This window comes from Ambystoma mexicanum, chromosome 12 (genome assembly GCF_040938575.1).
Source record: "Ambystoma mexicanum isolate Mex_15411 chromosome 12, UKY_AmexF1_1, whole genome shotgun sequence".
Taxonomy (NCBI): Eukaryota; Metazoa; Chordata; class Amphibia; order Caudata; family Ambystomatidae; genus Ambystoma; species Ambystoma mexicanum.
In genome coordinates, this window is record NC_090936.1 from 434,089,823 (window position 1) to 434,109,390 (window position 19,568).

The window sequence follows — 19,568 nt, forward strand, 5'->3', positions numbered from 1 at the left end:
ATTTGTCACAGCATCGTTTAGGTCACCTTGCAGAATCGTATCAAGGAAGTTAATTATGCTGCATGATAGCTTGATATTTCGACCAGCTACAATAAGTTCCCACCATTCTTCTGCATCATAGTTTTGTGGTTTAAATGTGCTTAAGTGCAATTCTCTCTGGGTAATGAGTTTGGTGCAAGCAGTTATTAGATGTTTTAGAGACTCAAGTTCTCCTGTTCTACAGAATCTGCATTTGTTACTTAGTGTCCTTGTTTCTACGTGCCCAGAGCATTTCTTTTGTATTCAGAGCATTCAGCCTGAATCTTAAAAAAATGATTCCTGTGGTGACGTGACGGACAGTTTGTTAGATATCTTGGTTGGTTGTGTAGTTTCAAAGATCCTATTGATTCAGGAAGTATGGTTTTGAGAGTCAAGCGATGTTCGTTAGTTGAGATCCAATCTCATGACTCTAACTTTTTTTTTGCATATTATGGAAGTTCAAGTAACTCATCGCGACTTATATTGGTGTCTTCCATTATGGCTTCTAGTTTCGTCTTCCAAGATTGAATTAGATTTGATTGAGACGTTTCATTTCCAATATTAAAAATATGGTAAGCAAGAATTTGAAATCCCAAAAACATTTTCCTTAAAGTTGTTAACGATTTCCATGCGATTGTCATGTAGAGCGAGTTTAATGCCAGTTCATATCTGAGCGCAACCACTGAAATGTATTGGGGGAGCCTCAAGGCTCGTCTCCAGAATTTTCCTTCAAGTCTTTGCCAAAGGCGATAATCGTGATTCCAACCTGTTTCGCCGCCGAATGCTATTGTAGGGATGAATTTCTGCAGATAGAACGTTGTTACTGGAGCAATTGAGAATTTCCCGAATTCATTATTGATTTTAGCTCCTTGTAAACAGAGTTTACTCGTTCTATCAATTAGGTCATTCATCCATGCAGCTTCACAAATTGAATCATTAATCAAGATTCCCAAATATCTTATGGACTTTACGATGCTTAAAGCGTTATGTTCGATTTGCCCATCTGAATTTTTTATCTTTGTTTGAGAAACCTTTTCCAATGCACACGATCTTCGTTTTTTCAGTGTTTAAGGTCAGCTCATTGACCAGAAAATATTCATTTAGACAATTCAGCAGATGTTGCAGACCAATCTGTGTATGATCGATCAACACAATATCGTCTGCATACACTAGGCATTTAGTTGGTGTTCCGTTGATCTTCGGGGAGAAACAATGAGCTGACTCCAGCCACGCTGGCAGATCCGCTATAAAAAGTTTGAAAAGTTCCGCTGCCAGCGGGCAGCCTTGCTTGACTCCTTTGTATGTCTGTACGGGTTGAGTCTTGCTTATTCACTCTTATTTGAACAGATGTGTTTGTATGCAAAGCTTAGAATTTGTAGAGGGAAGTTCCACATGAGTAATTTAGCCCATAGTTTTTCCCGATTTATGGCGTCAAACGCCGGCCTCAGGTCGACAAAGGCGAAGAATATTTTTTTCCTTGATTCTAAGGCATTTACTTTTAAGTTAGTCAGTATGTTAAGATTTACATCAACACCTACTTTTGCTGTGAAGCTGGTTTGTCTACAGTCCGATAGCTTTGCCTCAGATGCCCATGCATCTAGTCGAAGATAGGATCCAATATTTTTCCAATTGTATCGAGAAGGGCTATAGGACGATAGTTAGCCGGATCGTCTCTACTGCCCTTTTTATAAATTGGCACCACTATTGCCTTTGACCATGAAATGGCATTTTCATGGTTTTGGAAATTTGTCAGAATAAACATTCAATACATTTTTCCCAGTGTTTTGTTTCTTTAGGAAAATGTTGGAGATTTGATCAGGGCCTGCTGCTCTTGAGCTTTTTAATCTTTGTATTGTTAGTTCAATGTCTTTGCTTGAAGGTGTTATGTCCCATGCTTTTGCTGTATTTGGTGCAATTATTTGCACTTCTAGGCTTGACTTCTCATATATCGAAGTAAAATATTCAACTCATTTTGCGCTGGAAATTTCATTTGGCCTTGTGGGTGTGGATTTTGTGTTTCCATTATTTAATATCGGCCAAATGTTGCACGTGTTTTTAGTAATCAGAAGCTTTAACATGATTTCAGCGCGATTGTGTTCCATTATAATGGTGTGAGATCTGAGCCAATTTCGATAGGCTTGGCGTTGTTCTTTGATTTGTCTTAGTTTTTTTTCTGGATGACTCGTGGTCTTCTTTCAGTCGCAGATCTTTTCTTAGTGACTTTTTTGCCTGATCTATTACATTACTAAACAAATGTTTAGGAGTATTCCCAGTTATTCTAGAAGATGTCACTTTTGTTGTAAAGTCAGCTAACAAGGGTGACTATTTGACATTATTCCATTGAGTGAGGGCAAGACTCAATTTTTGCACTAGAGAGCCATTTGTTGATAACCCGTTTCCTGCCGCATTTATTGACAGATGAACGACATGTCTGTTGGGTAATTCACCACCTTCAAGTTTCCACACAAGACGTAACAAATCGTGGTCACTATGGTCCATCGGAACTACGTGGAGGGAAACCACTCTTTCAAAGACATCAAAGACATTTCAGGATGCCCAGATGGAATCCAAGGTATTTCTGCTTTGCACTCCTCTCCACGTTGAGGGTACCAGTCATTTGGTCGAAAACCAAAGGATCGAATGCCATTTGATCGACAGTCAAATGGTCTGTAAAAAATGGTCTTTTTTTTTTTAATGGGGGGGTTCCCCCCCCCAACCTCCCGTTTTCTTTATTAAAAATATTTTGTAACCAACCAAAACTAAAAATATATATATAAATAAATAAAAAATTCAACCCTTTTTTTTCCACCAGAAAAAAACTGTCGATCAAATGGTCATTCGATCTTTTATTTTCGACCATTTGACTGGACACCCCACGTTGGAATGCAGGACTGGTCACCTTTTGTGTTTCCGTTGACCATTTGGCAGTTTCATGAGGCAAGAGCTTGTGTCCAAGTTTGTCCTCTTCTGGGTACATCATTATCTGAGAGCTGTGCATTTGTCTTTTTTTCGTGGTCATATTTAAACCGACTGCAAATTGGATCACCACATACAATTACCAAAAGGTTGTTATAGGCCAGAATTGATTCATCAATTAGATTTGTTACTGCACTTATGAAGGACTTTGTTGTGATCATCGCTGGGTTCCAGTATCCGTTAACAATAAATAGCTCTTCACGTTCGTTTTGGAAGAAGCTATTTGCACTAGGGTACCTGGTACAAACGGATTAGGATTGAATGACGCCAGAGGGGTCAAGCAGTTATGTATTTTCAATAAGGTAATTAAACCTGAGAAGGGGCGGCCTATGATGTTTTTTCTTGCAGGGTTTAAAAAAAATTGTGAAACCGTCTCGAGTTGGCGGATCACGTAACCACGTTTCTTGCAGACAAATTGCAATGACATCATTTAAAGGTTCCGCAAAGTTATTGAACAGATGTGTAAACCCACAAGTGTTCCAGGACAACACTCTCTGCTCAGGGTTTGTCTGCATCAATCATTGTTATTTGCGATTTCCCTTTGTTGATTGAGTCCCATTTCTGCTTCTCGACTCTTTCACCTAATTTCCAATACCATATTACGTTACCTGGGAATATGAGAGTGATTTTCGCAATGAGATCCTGCAATCCTCGCTCGATTCATCATCATTGGTTTCCCTACTTGCTGGTTTTTCGTTTTGTATCGTTTGCTCAGGTTCCAAGGTAATATCAAATCCGAAGACAAGTAAAAATTCTGTATTGCACCACACTGCCTCACTCTGGATACCTTTCCCGCACTAACCCCCACACTGTTCTGCCATATCTGCCTGCTTTTATTTCCCCTTTGTATGGGTCAGTTAATAGCTAATGGTGAGAGTTCTTTCAGATGCGGAGGATGTAACATTTTGCCTGGGGATTGGGCAGGACATTGGGGCTACAAGTTTTATGGCTGTAATCTTAATGGGCTTGCGATTCGCCTAGCGGCTCTATGGCCCGAGGCAGTTTTAGCCTTGTTTGCCATTTTAGATCCAGCCTATAGACTGGTGATTGTTGCGGGTGGACTGAGCAAGCTTCACTTTCCCTTCACGACTTGGTTTGATTTCAGCTTTCTCATCACCGCATGGTCGCGCAGAGTATAGCAGGAGGGTATCAGGAATAATATCGCCACATATATGGTCGCCGGGAAAATGTTGTGGCTATATTATTTGGGTGACCATATATGTGGCGACAGGGGCAAAACAATTTTTTTTTTTTAAATAAAAATTTGGGGGTTGTCCCCCGCATGTTCCATGCAATAATGTCGCCAAAAACGACCATTTTTCGGCGATATTTTTGTATGGCGATATTTGTGTGGCGACATTATTACATGGAACCAGCAGGAGGGGACTTACGAACATTATCACAAGCAACACTTGCGTATTTAAATTGATGAACAACCCAGCTGTCCATTCTGACAAGAATTGTTTCAACAACGCCCGTGGTAGCAGGTCCATGGACTACCAGAGTTTCTCTTCCCATTCTATTTAGTGATGTATTTGCAGATCTGTTCCTAACTTGCTGGAGATGTTTCTGGGCAGTTCTCAGGTGTATACAAATGAGGCTAGGGATGGGCTGGGTGCCCTGGGATCCATTAAATACATTCTCAAGGCCTACATCACTGAGTATGTGGTGGTTGTCCCCAGCTCTCATTGCCACCTCATCCTCTGCAGGCGTTTCTACCCGGTCCTGCACTCAGATGCAGTTCTCCGGCCTGAAGTGCGATATAAAAGCTCCATTTATTACCATTTGTGCGGGGCTGGAATGTTTGGATCTACATGCACAACACATGACTGTTCTAGGACAGCAACAATGAAAGAAATTACTCTTCTCTGCTTGCTAGCAAGCCAAAGAGCTTTGGAGTTATTTACTACAGTATTCATGCAATCACTGCACAGCTTGCAGCCAATCTGAATGCATTCTGTAAGAGTGTTTGCCGTCAACAGGCACTATGATGCTCCCCATGAATGGGCCCTCTCATATTTGAAGACTGCTATTTCTTCAGACACATCAAACATCTGCTTCGAATGGATTGTGTCCTCCCACATATCCCTCATCTTCGCTATACTCCATACTCTTATGTCCTGTCCCCTTTACTCCATACTGCACGGGTATCACTTGCGAGGGACGGGCGACATAACCCTTTTCACCAGAAAAATCTTCTTCCGTTTTAAATTTAGAGGAACAGCCCTGGGAGCATGCGCTCGCTTGACTCCGCCCTCCGGCGCCACTCCTCAGTCCCCTTTTCCACGTCGAGGGGAACAGGCTGAATTCACCAACGCTCCTGTCTTTGGCCATGTAATACCTTCTTCTATCTTTTTCTTTTCAATAGGTACTTCAGTGGGCTTCAACAGGTGTCCAGCCTGTGAGGGTCTCTTCCCCACGTCCGAGCCCCACGCCCTTTACCTCCGCTGCTTTGGCCACGACCACGGCTGGGAAGGTTATTCCATGTGCGACGGGCTGATTCCACGTGCACCGAAGAACAGGCTAGCTAGTTGGAGGGAGCGCTTCCAGAAGTCGCTTCCAGAGGATCTGAAGGACTTCATCAAACAATGCTCGAGGCCAAAGGCAGGGTCTCTATTTACCATTGCACCCTGTAAGGGCGACTCCTTCCCAAGGAAGTGCCCGGCCGGGAGGAACCTCTCGGGTTCGCATATCAGTACACGTACCAAGGCTAGTCCAGCTACCGGCCTTACGGCTGAGGGGTCTCTGGATCTTTCCGGTACCAGTGCTGATGGACCGCAAGGTTCTTTTACCCGGATTACTCCTGAGGGGCTATGCCCTATTACTGGCAACATTTCAGACGGGGAGCCCTCAAGAGCAGCACTACCGGCGGTTCAGCCGAGGGCAACACGCCTTCTAGGCCTAGACCTGAAGTGCGGGATAGGCCTTTTGTTCCAACACCAAGCTTCTTGGGCGGGGCTCGGTTCGATGAGCCAGGCACCACCACTTTGGCATGCAGCTTGACAAAATGGCCGCTGCGCCAGACAAGGTGGCCACTCATCTGATTTCCCCCTCTAGCAGAGTGGATTGAAGAACAAGTCACAAGGTGGGACTGGTGTCAACCAGGTACGTGGCCTGCAGTTTATCCATCAGCAGCACAGGGCAGGTTTCCCCTGCACCCCAGACAGAGCGTGCCCCGGCTCCAGCACCTGCAGCTACTCCGTTAATATCACCTGCCACCTCTTCAGCCTCCGAAGGCAGGTTCTTCGAAAGGTTCCTAGCTTTGATGCGAAACCCCCAGATGGGGGCCATCCTTTGGGATACTATCAGAGACATGCTCCCTCCGGCCCTCCCACAGAAACCCATAGTCATTCCTTTATTGGCTCTGGTGCCTCAGGCCCCAGCGCAGCCCACACTGCCCTTGCCAGTTCCTCCGATTACGGCACCTCCGCAGGCAGTTTCACAACAGCCCCCGCAGCAGCCACCGGCTCCGGTCTCCAAACCGCAGCCCACGGCCCCCAATACCTCTCCACCTGATCCAGATCTTCCGAGCACTCAGATGGACACAGACAAGGAGGAGGACCCCAACACACCATAGTCATCCAAGGCCTTCCACTAACGTCTGGCAGAGTATTTGGGCCTTCCTCAGCCCAAGGTCAAATGGCCCGAGAAGGGGGGGTCTTGGCAGAAGTCCTCACCCTCTGACCCCTTACCAAGACGGGGATCCCGATGCAGAAGGACGTTGTTGCCCTGGCCAAACAGGTGTGGCTCAAGCCGCACTTGGCCCAGCGCCTTGATGCCAAGTACAGGCAGCTAGAGGGGGGGGTACACTCTTGCTTTCGGTGCACCCCCAACCGCACTCTTCAGTGATTGCTGCAGCGTCACTCTACTCGAAGCCTCAGTCGTCCTTGGCTTCCTCGTCATGGCTAGGAGAAGATCTTGGAGGCGTATGGGAAAAAGCTGTACTCCAACGACCTCCTTGCACCAAGCCAATGCTGATGCCATGCTGGCAGCCGTTAACCAAAGGCTCTGGCGGGAAATTGCGGACTTCCTCCCGGAACTTCTGGCACACAGCCAAGCTCGCTTCAAGGCGGGATTAGGACAAGCCAGGCTGGTATTGCAGGACATCCTGGAGTCCTCGGTGGCCCATATCAAATACCTCTGGGCGGGCCATCTGCATCGCCACGGACATGAGAAGGACGGCGTGGCTCTGGGCTACTAAGTTTAACCCTGACATCCAGGAACGCATATTGGACCTTCCACTCCACCACAGATGAAAAATTTGATAAAAAGAACAGCTCGCAAACTGCAAAGTCTTTATCTATTCTTAAGAAGGCCACGCTCAGGGCATACACCCAGTCACATCAACGCTCCGACAAGGGGCGGACGTCTGGAGGGTTCCAGTGCTTCCAAGAACGGAGGCCCAGACAACCGGACCGTTCCCTGAGACCGCACCGGAGGAAACAACGAAAGGGAATGGGGGGGCAAGGGCTTTTTCCAATCCCTCTTCCGCAACAGCTTCGGAGGGAAATAAGGCATGACATGCCCGTTCGGGTCGACGTGTCTCCAGTGGGGGGCAGGCTTGCTTTCAATTTGCATTTTTAGGGCCAAAAGTTTTCGGACCCGTGGATCCTCTTGGTAGTATCCACGGGGTACTGCCTGCCAGTCCCTTCCTCTCCTCCCTCTTCCCCTCCTCACCCGCAGATTGGGACAACAGAGATCTGCTCGGTCGTCGAGAGCCGGGCGGGGGGGGTCCCAGCCTCCCAGCGAGGATTGGGCTTTTATTCCAGGATTTTTTTGCCATACAGAAGAAGAACCAGGCTGGCCTGAGAGTTGTGTTCGACCTTTCCACACTCAACCTCTCCCTTCCTGTACAAAAATTCAAGGTGGTTACGCCAGCACTCATTGCGGAGACACTGAACAGGCGAGACTGGATGTGCTCCCTGGAACTGAAGGACGCGTATCTACATGTCCCATTTTGGCAGCCACATCAGTCCTTTCTACGGTTCAGGTTCATCGGCTGCCATTTCTAATACAAGGTGCTACCCTTCGGCCTCAACTCAGCCCTCAGGGTATTTACTAGGTTAATGAATGCGGTGGCAGCCCTCCTCAGGGCCCAGGGCCACCGCGAGTACCCATACCTGAATGACTGGCTCGTCCGGGCTTCAACTCAGGAGGGCAATCTCCACACCTCCTCCGCACTTATGAGCATACTCCACGTCCTGGGGTTCACGATCAATCTCGAGTCTCAGCTGCAACCCACGCAGAGCCTGGCCTTCCTGGGCCTCATCTGGGAGGGTCTTTCCCTCGGAGGACAAGATCACGACTATCAAGAGAGCCACTACTTACTTCCTCTCAAGGGCAGTGACCTTGGCCTGATGGTTCCAACACCTGCTGGGTATTATGGCAGCTGTCTGTACCCCACACAAGACTCAAGATGAGGAGATAACAGCTGCACTTTACAGCCTCATAGTATCAGGAGAAGGGCTCCCAAGCGAAGCCTGTCAACGTTCCTACATCTCTCCACCCAGACCTCCAGTGGTGGTCTGCGGATTGCAACCTGTGGTAGGGCAAGCCCTTCCGGCAGCCTCTCTCTCAGGCCTCTGTCACTACGGACTCCTTCCTAGAAGGCTGGGCAGTCACAGCGCCCATGGAATCTGGACTCGGCAGGAACAGGAATCCCACATCAACTGGCTAGAATTGAAGGCCATAAGGCTGGCCCTCAAAGCCTTCCTCCCTCTGATAGAGCGCAAGACAGTACTTATCCAAACGGACAACTCCACCAGCATGTACTATATCAACAAGCAGGGGGTACCAGATTCCCTCCGCTGTGCAACCTAGCTTTCAGCATGTGGGAATGGGCTGTGGAGAACATCTACTTTACTGCTGTCCACCTCCCAGGGGAGTCCAACCTGGAGGCGGACAGGCTCAGCAGACTAGGGCGGACAATAACGAGTGGCAATTGAACAACCTGGTCCTGAAGGAGATGTTCCTTAGGTGGGGGCAACCCCAAGTGGAGCTGTTTCCCTCCCGGCACAACAGGAAATGCCAGCAGTTTGCCTCTTGGCAGGGACAGGGCTCGGGCTCGCTGGGCGATGTATTCCAGATAGAATGGAACTACATGACGGCATACGCCTTCCCTCCCAGACCCCTGGTACACAGGGTGATCTGCAGGATAAGGGAATCTTGTCACCTCAGCATCATTCTGATAGCTCCCTGGTGGCCGCTGAGTCCTTGGTTCTCGGAGTTGCTCAGCCTATCCGACAGGCCCCCCATTCACCTACCGCTGGCTCCAGCTCCTCCCCTGACCCAGCAGGGTACTCAATAACATAAAGAATAAGGCAGCTTCCTGCGTCTTCATTAATGTTCCTGTCACTCTGTATATGCCCTTCCTATTGGAGAAATGTGGCAATGAAAGATAGAAATGTATTTGCTCATGTCGACTGATCAAATGCATATGTGTCGCTGCATTAAACTTATTTGAGTTTAAACAGTGTTGGTGAAAGATGGAATTATATTTTTTTATATTTGTTCAGGCTAATCAAGTGCATGTGTGTTGTTGAGTTAACTCAAATGTACCCGTCAGCCATTGGAAGGGCATATCCAGAGTGACAGGCACATTAGTGAAGACGCAGGCAGCTGCCTTATTCTTTCAAAAGTAAGGACACATCCAGAGTGACAGGCACATATACCAATGAAGAAGCAGGCAGCTGCCTTTTCTTTGTTCATATAATATTATGGAATCGATTTAAATGTATCAAGGACAAATGCTATATTCTATATGGAAATTAAATTAGTAGATATATATTTTTTGAAGGGGAAAACATTTTTTTCAAATTCTATTTTTTTCTCAAGTATTTTCATTTGTCATTTTTGCTAATTCACATGAATGGGTAATTAAAATATATTATTTTGAATTGCGCTAGGAAGGAATATCAGCATGCAGCCTGCATTTCATCAACACTACAGCCAGTGGGAGAGTTTGGGCGGCATTACATGCTATCTTTCACATTGGCGCTCATGGCAAGGGAGTTGTGCAGGGCCATGAACACTGTAATAGGACTAGAACCGTCACTATAGTTACACACACCACGGATCCAGTGACTTTTGAAAGCCAACGCAGAGCAACTGTGACCGTCATTTTGCAGTAAGCCCTTAGCGAGTGAGGGTCTCATCAAATACTGCTGATTGGGATGATATGCTCATTATGAGCCGTTCGTAATGCTGTAATGTTTGCACTGACAGAGAAACCGTAAAGAATTTGCCTCGCATACGCATGAGTCGGCACATATTCTGTAGCGGCTCTGCCTAGAAAGTAATACGGATAGAGCCCTCTTGAAAGGCTTGTACAAAATTAGAAACTGGTATTACTATAGCGCACATTGGGGATCCTTTAAACTTTATTTTCCAACATACCAATAATAATCATGAAACTTTGGGGTGAGATGACCGTGAACCCAAACATTCTGACTACAATAAGGTCCTAAATGAAAACCAATCCTTTACAGAAGGGATTTATCCCATATCATCACCAATTCCTTTGAACCGACTACGCAAGCTATTCTACAGTAGGTAAGGACCATGTATACAAAGGTTTCATGCCCTGCCTCAGGTGTTACAAAAACAATGGTAAGGAGTCATAAATCGTTATTTAATTCAATGAGTTAACACTGTATACACTATTGAATAGCATCAGTAAGATCAAAGCGAATATTGTCACTTGGTACTTGATTGTTCTGAAGGTATCGCTGCCATATAAATCACTTTGTAAATGTTATGTATACAACTGATCTCTTTGCTTGCCTATTTCTCTCCCTAGTTCTACAACCTTGCTTGCCCACTCCTCTCCTTTTACCCCTCCCGTTTTTATGTGCCATTTATTTTTGATACAATGCAAACTATTTGAATGAATTGTCACGTTCTAAACTGACCAATCATGGTATGTTCTTACCTTTGAGATGGGTCTAAAAACTGACAATTGACTTATGTATCACACCTGTGGGTGTCTTTATTGTTTGTTCAGTACTATATCAGCCCTGATTTGAAAAGGACACATGCAGTGTCTAAACACATGTCATCATAAAGGGCAAAGACATTAAAAAAAATGTGGAATACCTAATAAATAAATTGATAATTCCATGCCAAGAATAGTGTGTGGCGCAGGTATTTTGTGTGACGACAACCCATTTTTCTGTGTTTTCACATAAGAGGTTGGGGCTTGACCTCTTTTTCCTGTCCTTGCTTATTTGCGACACCGGAGAAATCCTAATTATCCAGGGCGCAGAGCTGAGTTAAGCTGGCACACCCAACAACCCCATCCTCAAATCACTAATAGTTGCATACAATACTAGCCAACCAAAGTTGGTACTCATTTATTGACCTCGGAAGAATGAAAGGCTGTGCTGGCCTTGCTGGAATTCTAACCTGCAATCTGCAGATCACACAGACCACAGCAGCATGCGCTTTACCCGCTCAGCAATCTCACCAGATGTGGATTCTTGTCTTCCGTAGTGTATGACTTCCCTTGCCTGGTGTGAAGTGCTATATAAGAAATAGTAAATGCTATGTTGATGTTGTATGTTTGCATCACTATGACTGTTCTGGCATTTTACATGTTATCTCCATTGATTGGAGATGAAGGGCCACCAGACTTTTTGTTGGAAAGAATTGCATTTTCTGTTACTTGGTGAGATGACGTATGTGGCTTTCACCATTTCTTCAGGCATTCTTCCCAGCTCCAATACGCAAGTTGTCCATTCTGCTGGAAGAAGGTTTATTGTCAGTCCTGTCCCTGAGAGTCGGTTACGAGAGCCAAAATTCTTCACCCCTTCAGTCCCGCTACCAAAGGAAATTCCAGTCACAAGTAAGTTGTTCCAAAGACGCTGTCTAATATTTGTGGTCCGAGTCCTCCTGGTGAGTTCCTGTCTGCTTTGTTTTGGAGTGGTTTGTTATGGCTGTTCCTTTCAGCACCAGGCATACACACATATATAAAAGCAATATCTCCTAACTGTTGCTTAGGCTAGATTTGGTTATGTGGATGACAGAAGCCAAATGACAGTAAGGACTTTTGGTTTATAATGTTTTCATAATGTCTCAACTGAACTTTTATGACACTTTAGAAGTGTGGGTTTCTTAGGTTGTTGGTCCACTTAGGGGGATGGGGAGTAGTTTACTGCTTGTGAAATTAAGGATTGTTAATATTTCTCTTTCAGTTCCTGTCTCTTATGGCTCTGGAATGAATTTATCCCAGTCTGCATCATCGGTCAGTCTGCAACATGCTTTTTCGGAACTTAAACAAGCTGCAATGTCAGATGGGCCTAGCACAGCTCCCCCAATCTTTAATCAAGACATGCCACCTTTCCCAACAACTCTTCCTTCTGTGACTGGCACGTTACGAGATCTACCAGTCACAACTGAGCCTCTACTGCCCACATCATTACCTGTCACAAGTGAATTTCCTAACCTAGCACCTCAACCGATAACACAGTCTGTTTTCACACAGCCAACTGAAAAGGTTATTACTGGCATTGCCCCCAGCACCAGCCTGCCAAGTTCAATTTCTGTAGCATCTGTTTCTACCGCACCCCTAGTCGGGAGCATTGTGGCTAGTTCTGAAGCCTCTACAGCAGGGTCTCTTTCCATGCCATCTGTACAAAGCATGCCACTAATTGGTGTGAATGTCCCTGTTGTAAGCACTGTAACATCTCCTCCGATTCCTGGAGTAGTTGGTCAGACTATTGTGTCAGGCATTACATCTCAGTCCTTGACTTCTCCTCCTTCACAAAATATTCCAACCTACACCACACAAGCCTCTATCTTCCCACCTCTTGTCCCTAGTATTCATTCACATGCTCCTGTGCAGCCCATTGTCAGTACGCCTGCCCCATGTTTCACAAGCACAGTAGTTGTTGGGTCTTTATCAGTCCCACAGGAGATTGAACATCCACCAGTGGATAGTGTGCATATGAGCAACACCAGCAGTATGACTTTGCCTATCTCAGCACCCTTAACTTATGCAGCAGTGGCAGCAGCAGGGGTGTCCAATATTCCACCACCTGCTGTGGTGCACCCCATGCATATTCTTCCACCATTAATAGCACCCATTTTGCCCCAGGATACCATACCCCCACCATCACAGTGCCCTCTGTCTGATGCCACAGCACTGGTTCCTCCTGTTTGCAACCTCCCTGCTGTCCAGCAGACTGTAGTACTCGGCCAGCCCCAATCAGTAACGCTTCCAAACCAGCCTCATATCCCCTGCCTGGAGAGTGATGTAGATAATCTAGCCAAAGCTCCAGGTATTGATGACATAAAAACCTTAGAAGAAAAGCTGCGATCTCTCTTCAGTGAACACAGTGCTGCTGGAACTCCACACGTGCCTGCATCCCTGGAGACCCCTTTGGTCACAGACACTGCAACTCCAATGAACATTACATCTACTTCATTGATCAATGCTGTGACGTCGAGCACTGGTGCACCACCTACCAGTCTGCCTCTTGGGCAAGCTGAATTAACAGATGTCCTGTCAGTTCCTACTCCAGAGCAAGCTGCTACCCCATCAAGTCATGTGCTGGTTCCAAGTAGCATGCCAGCTATTGTAAAATCATCAACACCACCCACAAAGCCACCATTAACCAGGACACCGGTAAGAATTGAATGCCTTACAGTTGTTACATCATGTTTGATCTGGCTCCTTTTAGCAGCTAGTGGTACACCTTGGGAGTTCTGCAGGTGATCTTGTAGCGCAAGGAAAGGGTGGGTTAATGGTTGTTCATTTCATTCATTTAGCATTGCTGACTGAGGGAGGGGTCATTAAGTAATAATGACCCCTCCCGAGGTCTATAAGGCTATTAGCACATGGTGGTAGTATTAACACTTGTTTTGAAATTTTGGTGGTGAAGTTAATCATTTTACTTTAAGAGTGAGTGAAGTAAATAGACAAACTGAGTTGGTAAATTAATTGAGATTTTGTTTTGTAGTATTTAAATAACGTGGTTGTCTTAAAAGGTTAACCATTTTAACTGCAGCTTTGTTACACTGGAACAGGTTTAACATGAGCATTTATTAGGTGTCATGCATCAGTAAACTGTTTCTCTTTAAAAATGAAAGCATTTTTCAATGTTTTAGCTTTCTCTTGTGTGTGTTAACTAGCATATTACAGCAAAAAAGGTGCTCCCAGAGGATGTGTCTGGCTTGTTGAAAAATATTTTGACTGGAAATTGCAGTTTTCTTTTCTCTGTTTCTGTAAACAGAGCGTTTAGAATGCAGCCAATACCAGTAGTTATTGACTGCACTGTAAACATTCTGATTGGCAGAGAGGAGGTAAATAATGATCTCCATGTGCTAATTGGCCTTATTTCGATCTGAATGCCATGTTTTCTTTTCTATGCACCCTAACCTTCTGTTTCCTTCATCAGCTGTTGTGTCCCACAAACAATTCTGTATTTTTTTTAGACCCACACGTTTCTGAATCGTTGTTATTTTTCAGCTTCATCAGTCTAAAATCTTCATCTGCAACATGGAACCTTTAGTAATGTACATGAATGTTGAACAGCTAATGACGTGTGTAGTCTTGGAACACCTTTTAAATAGGACTAATTTCACAATAGATCAGGAAAATCTGTCATTTGCCTTTCTGGCTTTTTCAGAAACCCAGTTTAACACAAAAACGAATCTTTAAAGGGGAACAGAAAATAAAGGGAATGGGTAGGATCTGAGCTTTAAGGCAGCCATGTTGCTGCACAATGAGAGTAGCAGTTGGAGTCAGTTCAGTGTTCTACTCTGAGCTAAGTACCCCTAAACAAATGTTCTCTTTCACCTTTTAAAATGTATTTTTCCTTATGGATTTGGGATCCTTCTTCCATTCACTGTTATTCTCAGCCCTGACTTTAGGAAATAACTTTTGTGAATGTATGCTGAGGGGACTAGGTGCTAAGCTTGAAACGTCCATTGAGGATCCTCAACTTTCTGGCAAATACCCTGGCCATCCTTAAAGAGCTATATGTGTAGGTCAATTGACTTTTTGAGAGCCTGCTCTGGCCCTACTGTGGTCCCTCTGAGCAATGACAACATCACCAGTGCCCTTATTAGTATTAATCAGTGTCTTGGAGCTTGATGTGGAAGGCCTTACCAGCAGCGTTTTGGCATTGGGAGATATTTTTCCTGTGAGATGCATGCAACCTCTTGATCTTGAACACTCTTGTCAAGATCTTTTTTCTTTACATTAACTACTGAAAATATGATCATTTTGATGTCTGGATACCTGCAATCTATGGCCGCACCACCAGACCACTACAACCCACCTCCATGCAGGAAAATGTTACGGGCCGCCGCCGCCTCCTCCTCCTCCTACTCCTACTAGTCTGGCACCATGACGAGTCCGTGATAAAGAAACCTCAGCCTTTGGAAAAGCAGATGCAGATTTGTGCACTGACTAATTTTAAGTCCTCCCATGACTCATTAGCATCAATCTCAGTAATGATTAAAGACGGTGACCTCCTAGCGTGTGCAGAGAAGGGCAGCAGTTCATTTGAACTTCACTACTTTCAGACCATGCCATGAAGCCTCAATCATTCAGACACCGCAAAAGAATGCAAAGTAGATGAAGGGCACCAGAATAAGTAGATCATTAAACTGATCATTGAGTTAAACGCAATACCCTGCTGCTGGCGATATGGGGTTCCAATTAGATGGTGCCCTTCCATCTAAATATGGGTACATATGGTATGTTCAGAAGCAGAATTTGCACCCAGTTCACCTGAGCGCTGGTTTATTGATTCATTCAATATTTGGATATTGAAGAAATAATGGATTCAAACCGATTAATTCAACCTATTGGTACTATAATTATTGAGAGATGTCAGCCAACACGTGTTTTGACTTTCCAGGGTCTTTCTAAAGGTGTGAGATATGATTAGGCAGTCGTTGCTGGGGTGCGATGACACAAGGTTCAGAGTCATCTCTGCTAATGTAGCCCCGATTTGGGCTTAATACTAGTTGTATGTGTCCTGGTTAGTTGCACACAGACAACTGGAGAATTTATTGGATGTGAAAGGTGTACTCCACATCCAGGTCTGAGTGCAACTAGCCTTATGGCCATATCATATTGATACTTCCTGGGAATGAAATGTGCACCTAGTGGCTTATCTTCCCAAGATTTAAAAAAAAAAACATATTATGGAAATAGTTAGGGAAGGTTGATTTGTTTCCACTAAATTATAAAGCTCTCTAAAGGACATAGCTGTGAGATCAACATTTCTAACCGGTTGAGTGCTCATCTATTTTGTTCACTCCTCTTTGGTGTACAGGTTTTCCCAGAGGAGACCTACTGAACCAAAACCCTATTCTGGACAGAGGCATAAGGGGCAAAAAAGGCTTTTGAACACGGCTATGACTAAACGTGCATCACAGCCCCTGTCCATGGTGTTTTTCATTAATAAAGGTTAAACTGATGAAACTGAGTAGCACGAGCAGACAAGAGATTATATTCTGCAGATGTCGGCTGCAGAAGCATCCAAAAGGGTTTCCAAATTAAAAGAAATGTTCAGGCAATGTAAACAATAATAATTACTTACTGTCTACCCCTGCAAATAAAATGCAGAGACAATGTACGCTTGATGCAAATATATGGGTTGAGCAGTCTTGGGAAATATTCTTCAGGAGGGAATAAATAGACAAATATGTGCAAGAAGGTAACAGGACAAAATGGTTACTTTAAAATGTCTTGGGTAAAGAAAGATATGATAATGACATGTCATTTATAGCACGCCTGTACACAAGTGTTTCTAGGCGTGACAAGATAAGTAGGGGAGGACAGAGGAAGTACAAGACAAATTATCTTACTAGGCCTTGTGTCATTCAGATCGTGCAAGTGCGCAGGGAAGAATAGGCCGGAGTGCAATGGGGTAGCATATCTCTGAGTAAGTGCAGCCAGGGAAGCGCAGCTGTGGGTAAGTGCAGGAGGCAACAGACTGTAAGGGTTACAGTATTTAGGAAGAGAGAGTTGGATGCAGTGCAGGCCCCGACCCCAGGAAGCTTGTGGACGATGCAGAGGGTCTTGAACTTAATCCTTGCAGCCACCAGGAGCCAGTGGAGAGATTTCAGGGCTGGAGAGATATGGTCCCTGGGCTTGCGGCCAAGCAATAAGTCGTGCAGCCCTGTTCTGGATTAGTTGCAAAGAGTAGAGGAAGGCAGATTGCGAAAGAGGCTGTTATAGTACAGCCTAGAGAGAACCAGGGCTCTGGAGACAGTGAGTCTCTGGGGGAAAGTGAGAAAAGGAAGAATACCTCTGAGGTGATGCAGCTGGTAATGGGCCTTCTTGTCAAGGTCTGTGATGTGAGGAGAAAAGGAGAGAGTGGAGTCAAAGAGAGACACCATGGTTTTTTTGCCTCACAGGAAGGCAAAGGTAGAGACCCAAGGAGGGCACCCAGAGTGAGAGGGAAAGCTGGAGCAAGGGTCCTGATGAGAAAGATCTCTGTCTTATTGGCATTAAGGCAGAGATTGTTGTAGGCGCACCAATCCTGAATCGCAGATAGACGGTCAGGAATGAGCGAGAGAGGAGAGGCGGCTAAGGGGAGCCTGAAGGAGAGCGCAGTGTCATCCGCATAACATTGAAAGTTTGAGGCAAAGGTAGAGATCAGGTGGGCCAAAGGGGCCAAGTAGACATTGATGATCCATGGTGTGAGGGTAGAGCCCTGGGGAACACCATGTGAAGAGAGGTGGTGGAGAGAAAGAAACTGAGTTGGACCTGGGAGGGTCGGTCCAGGAGGAAGGAGGTCAACCACTCGGGCTTGATCCGTAATGCCCATGTTCTCACAGAGTCTATTGATCAGGATGGTGTGATAAGTTGCGTGAAGGGGACTTAACTAGTCTCTTGTACCACCCAGGTAAAGGCCTTTTTGGTGTGAGAAACCAGAAGGTGTCTCGCCCAATAGTACCGTGGATCTGTCATCCAGGTGGCCAGGACACAGCCATTGCTTTTGGCTACAACTCCTGGGGGTGGACCAGTGCGGAAGGATCACCTGGGTGAGTGGCCTTGTGGGAGTGGGACACTGGATGGTGAGGCACAGTATACCCTTCCCTATAATACCTTTACCCCCTCCTACCATGTAGGAAATGTAGGAACTCAACCCCTCCCCACCCCCTTTACAACACAAACACTTGTACACATACAGCCCGCTATTGGAGAAAAGAGACTAACACCCGAGCAGTATACCTGATGTGTCTCAATACAATGGTCAGGCGAGGTCAGGCAATTACTGACATCACCCACACCGGACTTCAATTAAGCTTCCCCACACGGATAAAGGCGCAGCACGAGAGCACACTATGAGCGGTGCACAGCGGTTTCAAGACGGCAGCTGAACGAGAGAATAAAGGCGGCCAAACAGAAGGGTATTGCAATGAGGGAAGTTTACTTGACCTTTTCGACAAGGAACTGTTAATTTCTTAAAACCTCAAATAGAAAGCGTAAGACCAGGAAACCAGGCTGAAGAATCCTACATTGTGTGTCAGAGATACCCGGGGCCCTCTGCGTCAATAATCAAGGCAGGGAGAAGCAGCATCCGCTGTGGTACCGTTCTTGACTCCAAGAACAAAACCGCATCAGTGAAATCAACACAGTCAATGAGTTGGGGAGACTGATGCAAGACCGGTCTGTGTTGAAGCCAAGGTTGCAAGCAGCAACATTGTATGGCGAGCACCGGAACAAACATTGTTAAAACGCGTGTGATAGGAGACGCAAGTAAGGTTGAACAGCTAATGAGTGAACTTTAAAAGCAAGATACAATATCTTTGACAGAGTGATGAAAAGATTATATCAAGAAGAGAATGAGTAATTGTGAATCGAAGTGGGCCTGCGACGGGTCGATATTTATGAAGTATAGAAAGTTTGGAAAAGTAGATACATTTGCTCCGAGCCCAGCGGAGGGAGACCAATTGAAGGTTTTGTGTTTAAGTGGGTCAGAGCCCGGCAGAGGGGGACTCTGGGTGAACAGAAAATCACCTGAGAAGTTGTATATGTGAAATCTCGGAACTTTAATATTTGTCATGTTGCATCAGGGCCTCTGAAATAAGAGACTTTGAATGACAGAGACTTTGGTACAGAAGGCCCTGATTTTGAGGTTTTCAACTGCATCCTCGTGCTTGAGACACATGAGTGTGCTAAGCTAGAGTGTGCCGCCTTGTCCCGTGCTGAAAATGCGGGGAAGGGAAGCCAACGGCTTGAACCTCCTGACGTATCATTTCTTGAACACTTTTATTTTGAATAACATTGGTTCCCTCACTATTTGTATTTAGAAGTAAGGATTGGCAATAGGTTTATTAGTATAGGCCCTTTTATTTTGACAGACCCGACTAGGTCGTAGCTTGCTCCCATCTCTAGATGTAGGATTAAATAGGTGTTTTTCAAACCCAATTGAAGTCCTTGAACTGTGATCACTTGTGTCTGTCTTACTGTTGGATACAATGCGTTCCTTACAGTGGTCAGGAGATCAAGGATGCCTGGGAAATTACACCTAACCCATCAGGTCAATACTTTAGAAGGCTTGACTGCATCACACAAATCTTCTTGGCACTGCTCTATCTACAATAGCAGA

General features: G+C 45.4%; 1 protein-coding gene across 8 annotated transcripts in view; it reads left to right on the top strand.

Moving 5' to 3' along the window:
• WNK1 (WNK lysine deficient protein kinase 1) overlaps positions 1–19,568 on the top strand; it is a 2,404,646-nt gene that overhangs the window by 1,695,487 nt on the left and 689,591 nt on the right. For all 8 annotated transcript variants that reach the window (XM_069628604.1, XM_069628602.1, XM_069628603.1 and 5 more), the window contains 2 exons: positions 11,696–11,836; positions 12,186–13,618. In XM_069628604.1, the coding sequence (XP_069484705.1) occupies positions 11,696–11,836; positions 12,186–13,618 (1,574 nt within the window). The remainder of the gene's footprint in view (positions 1–11,695; positions 11,837–12,185; positions 13,619–19,568) is intronic.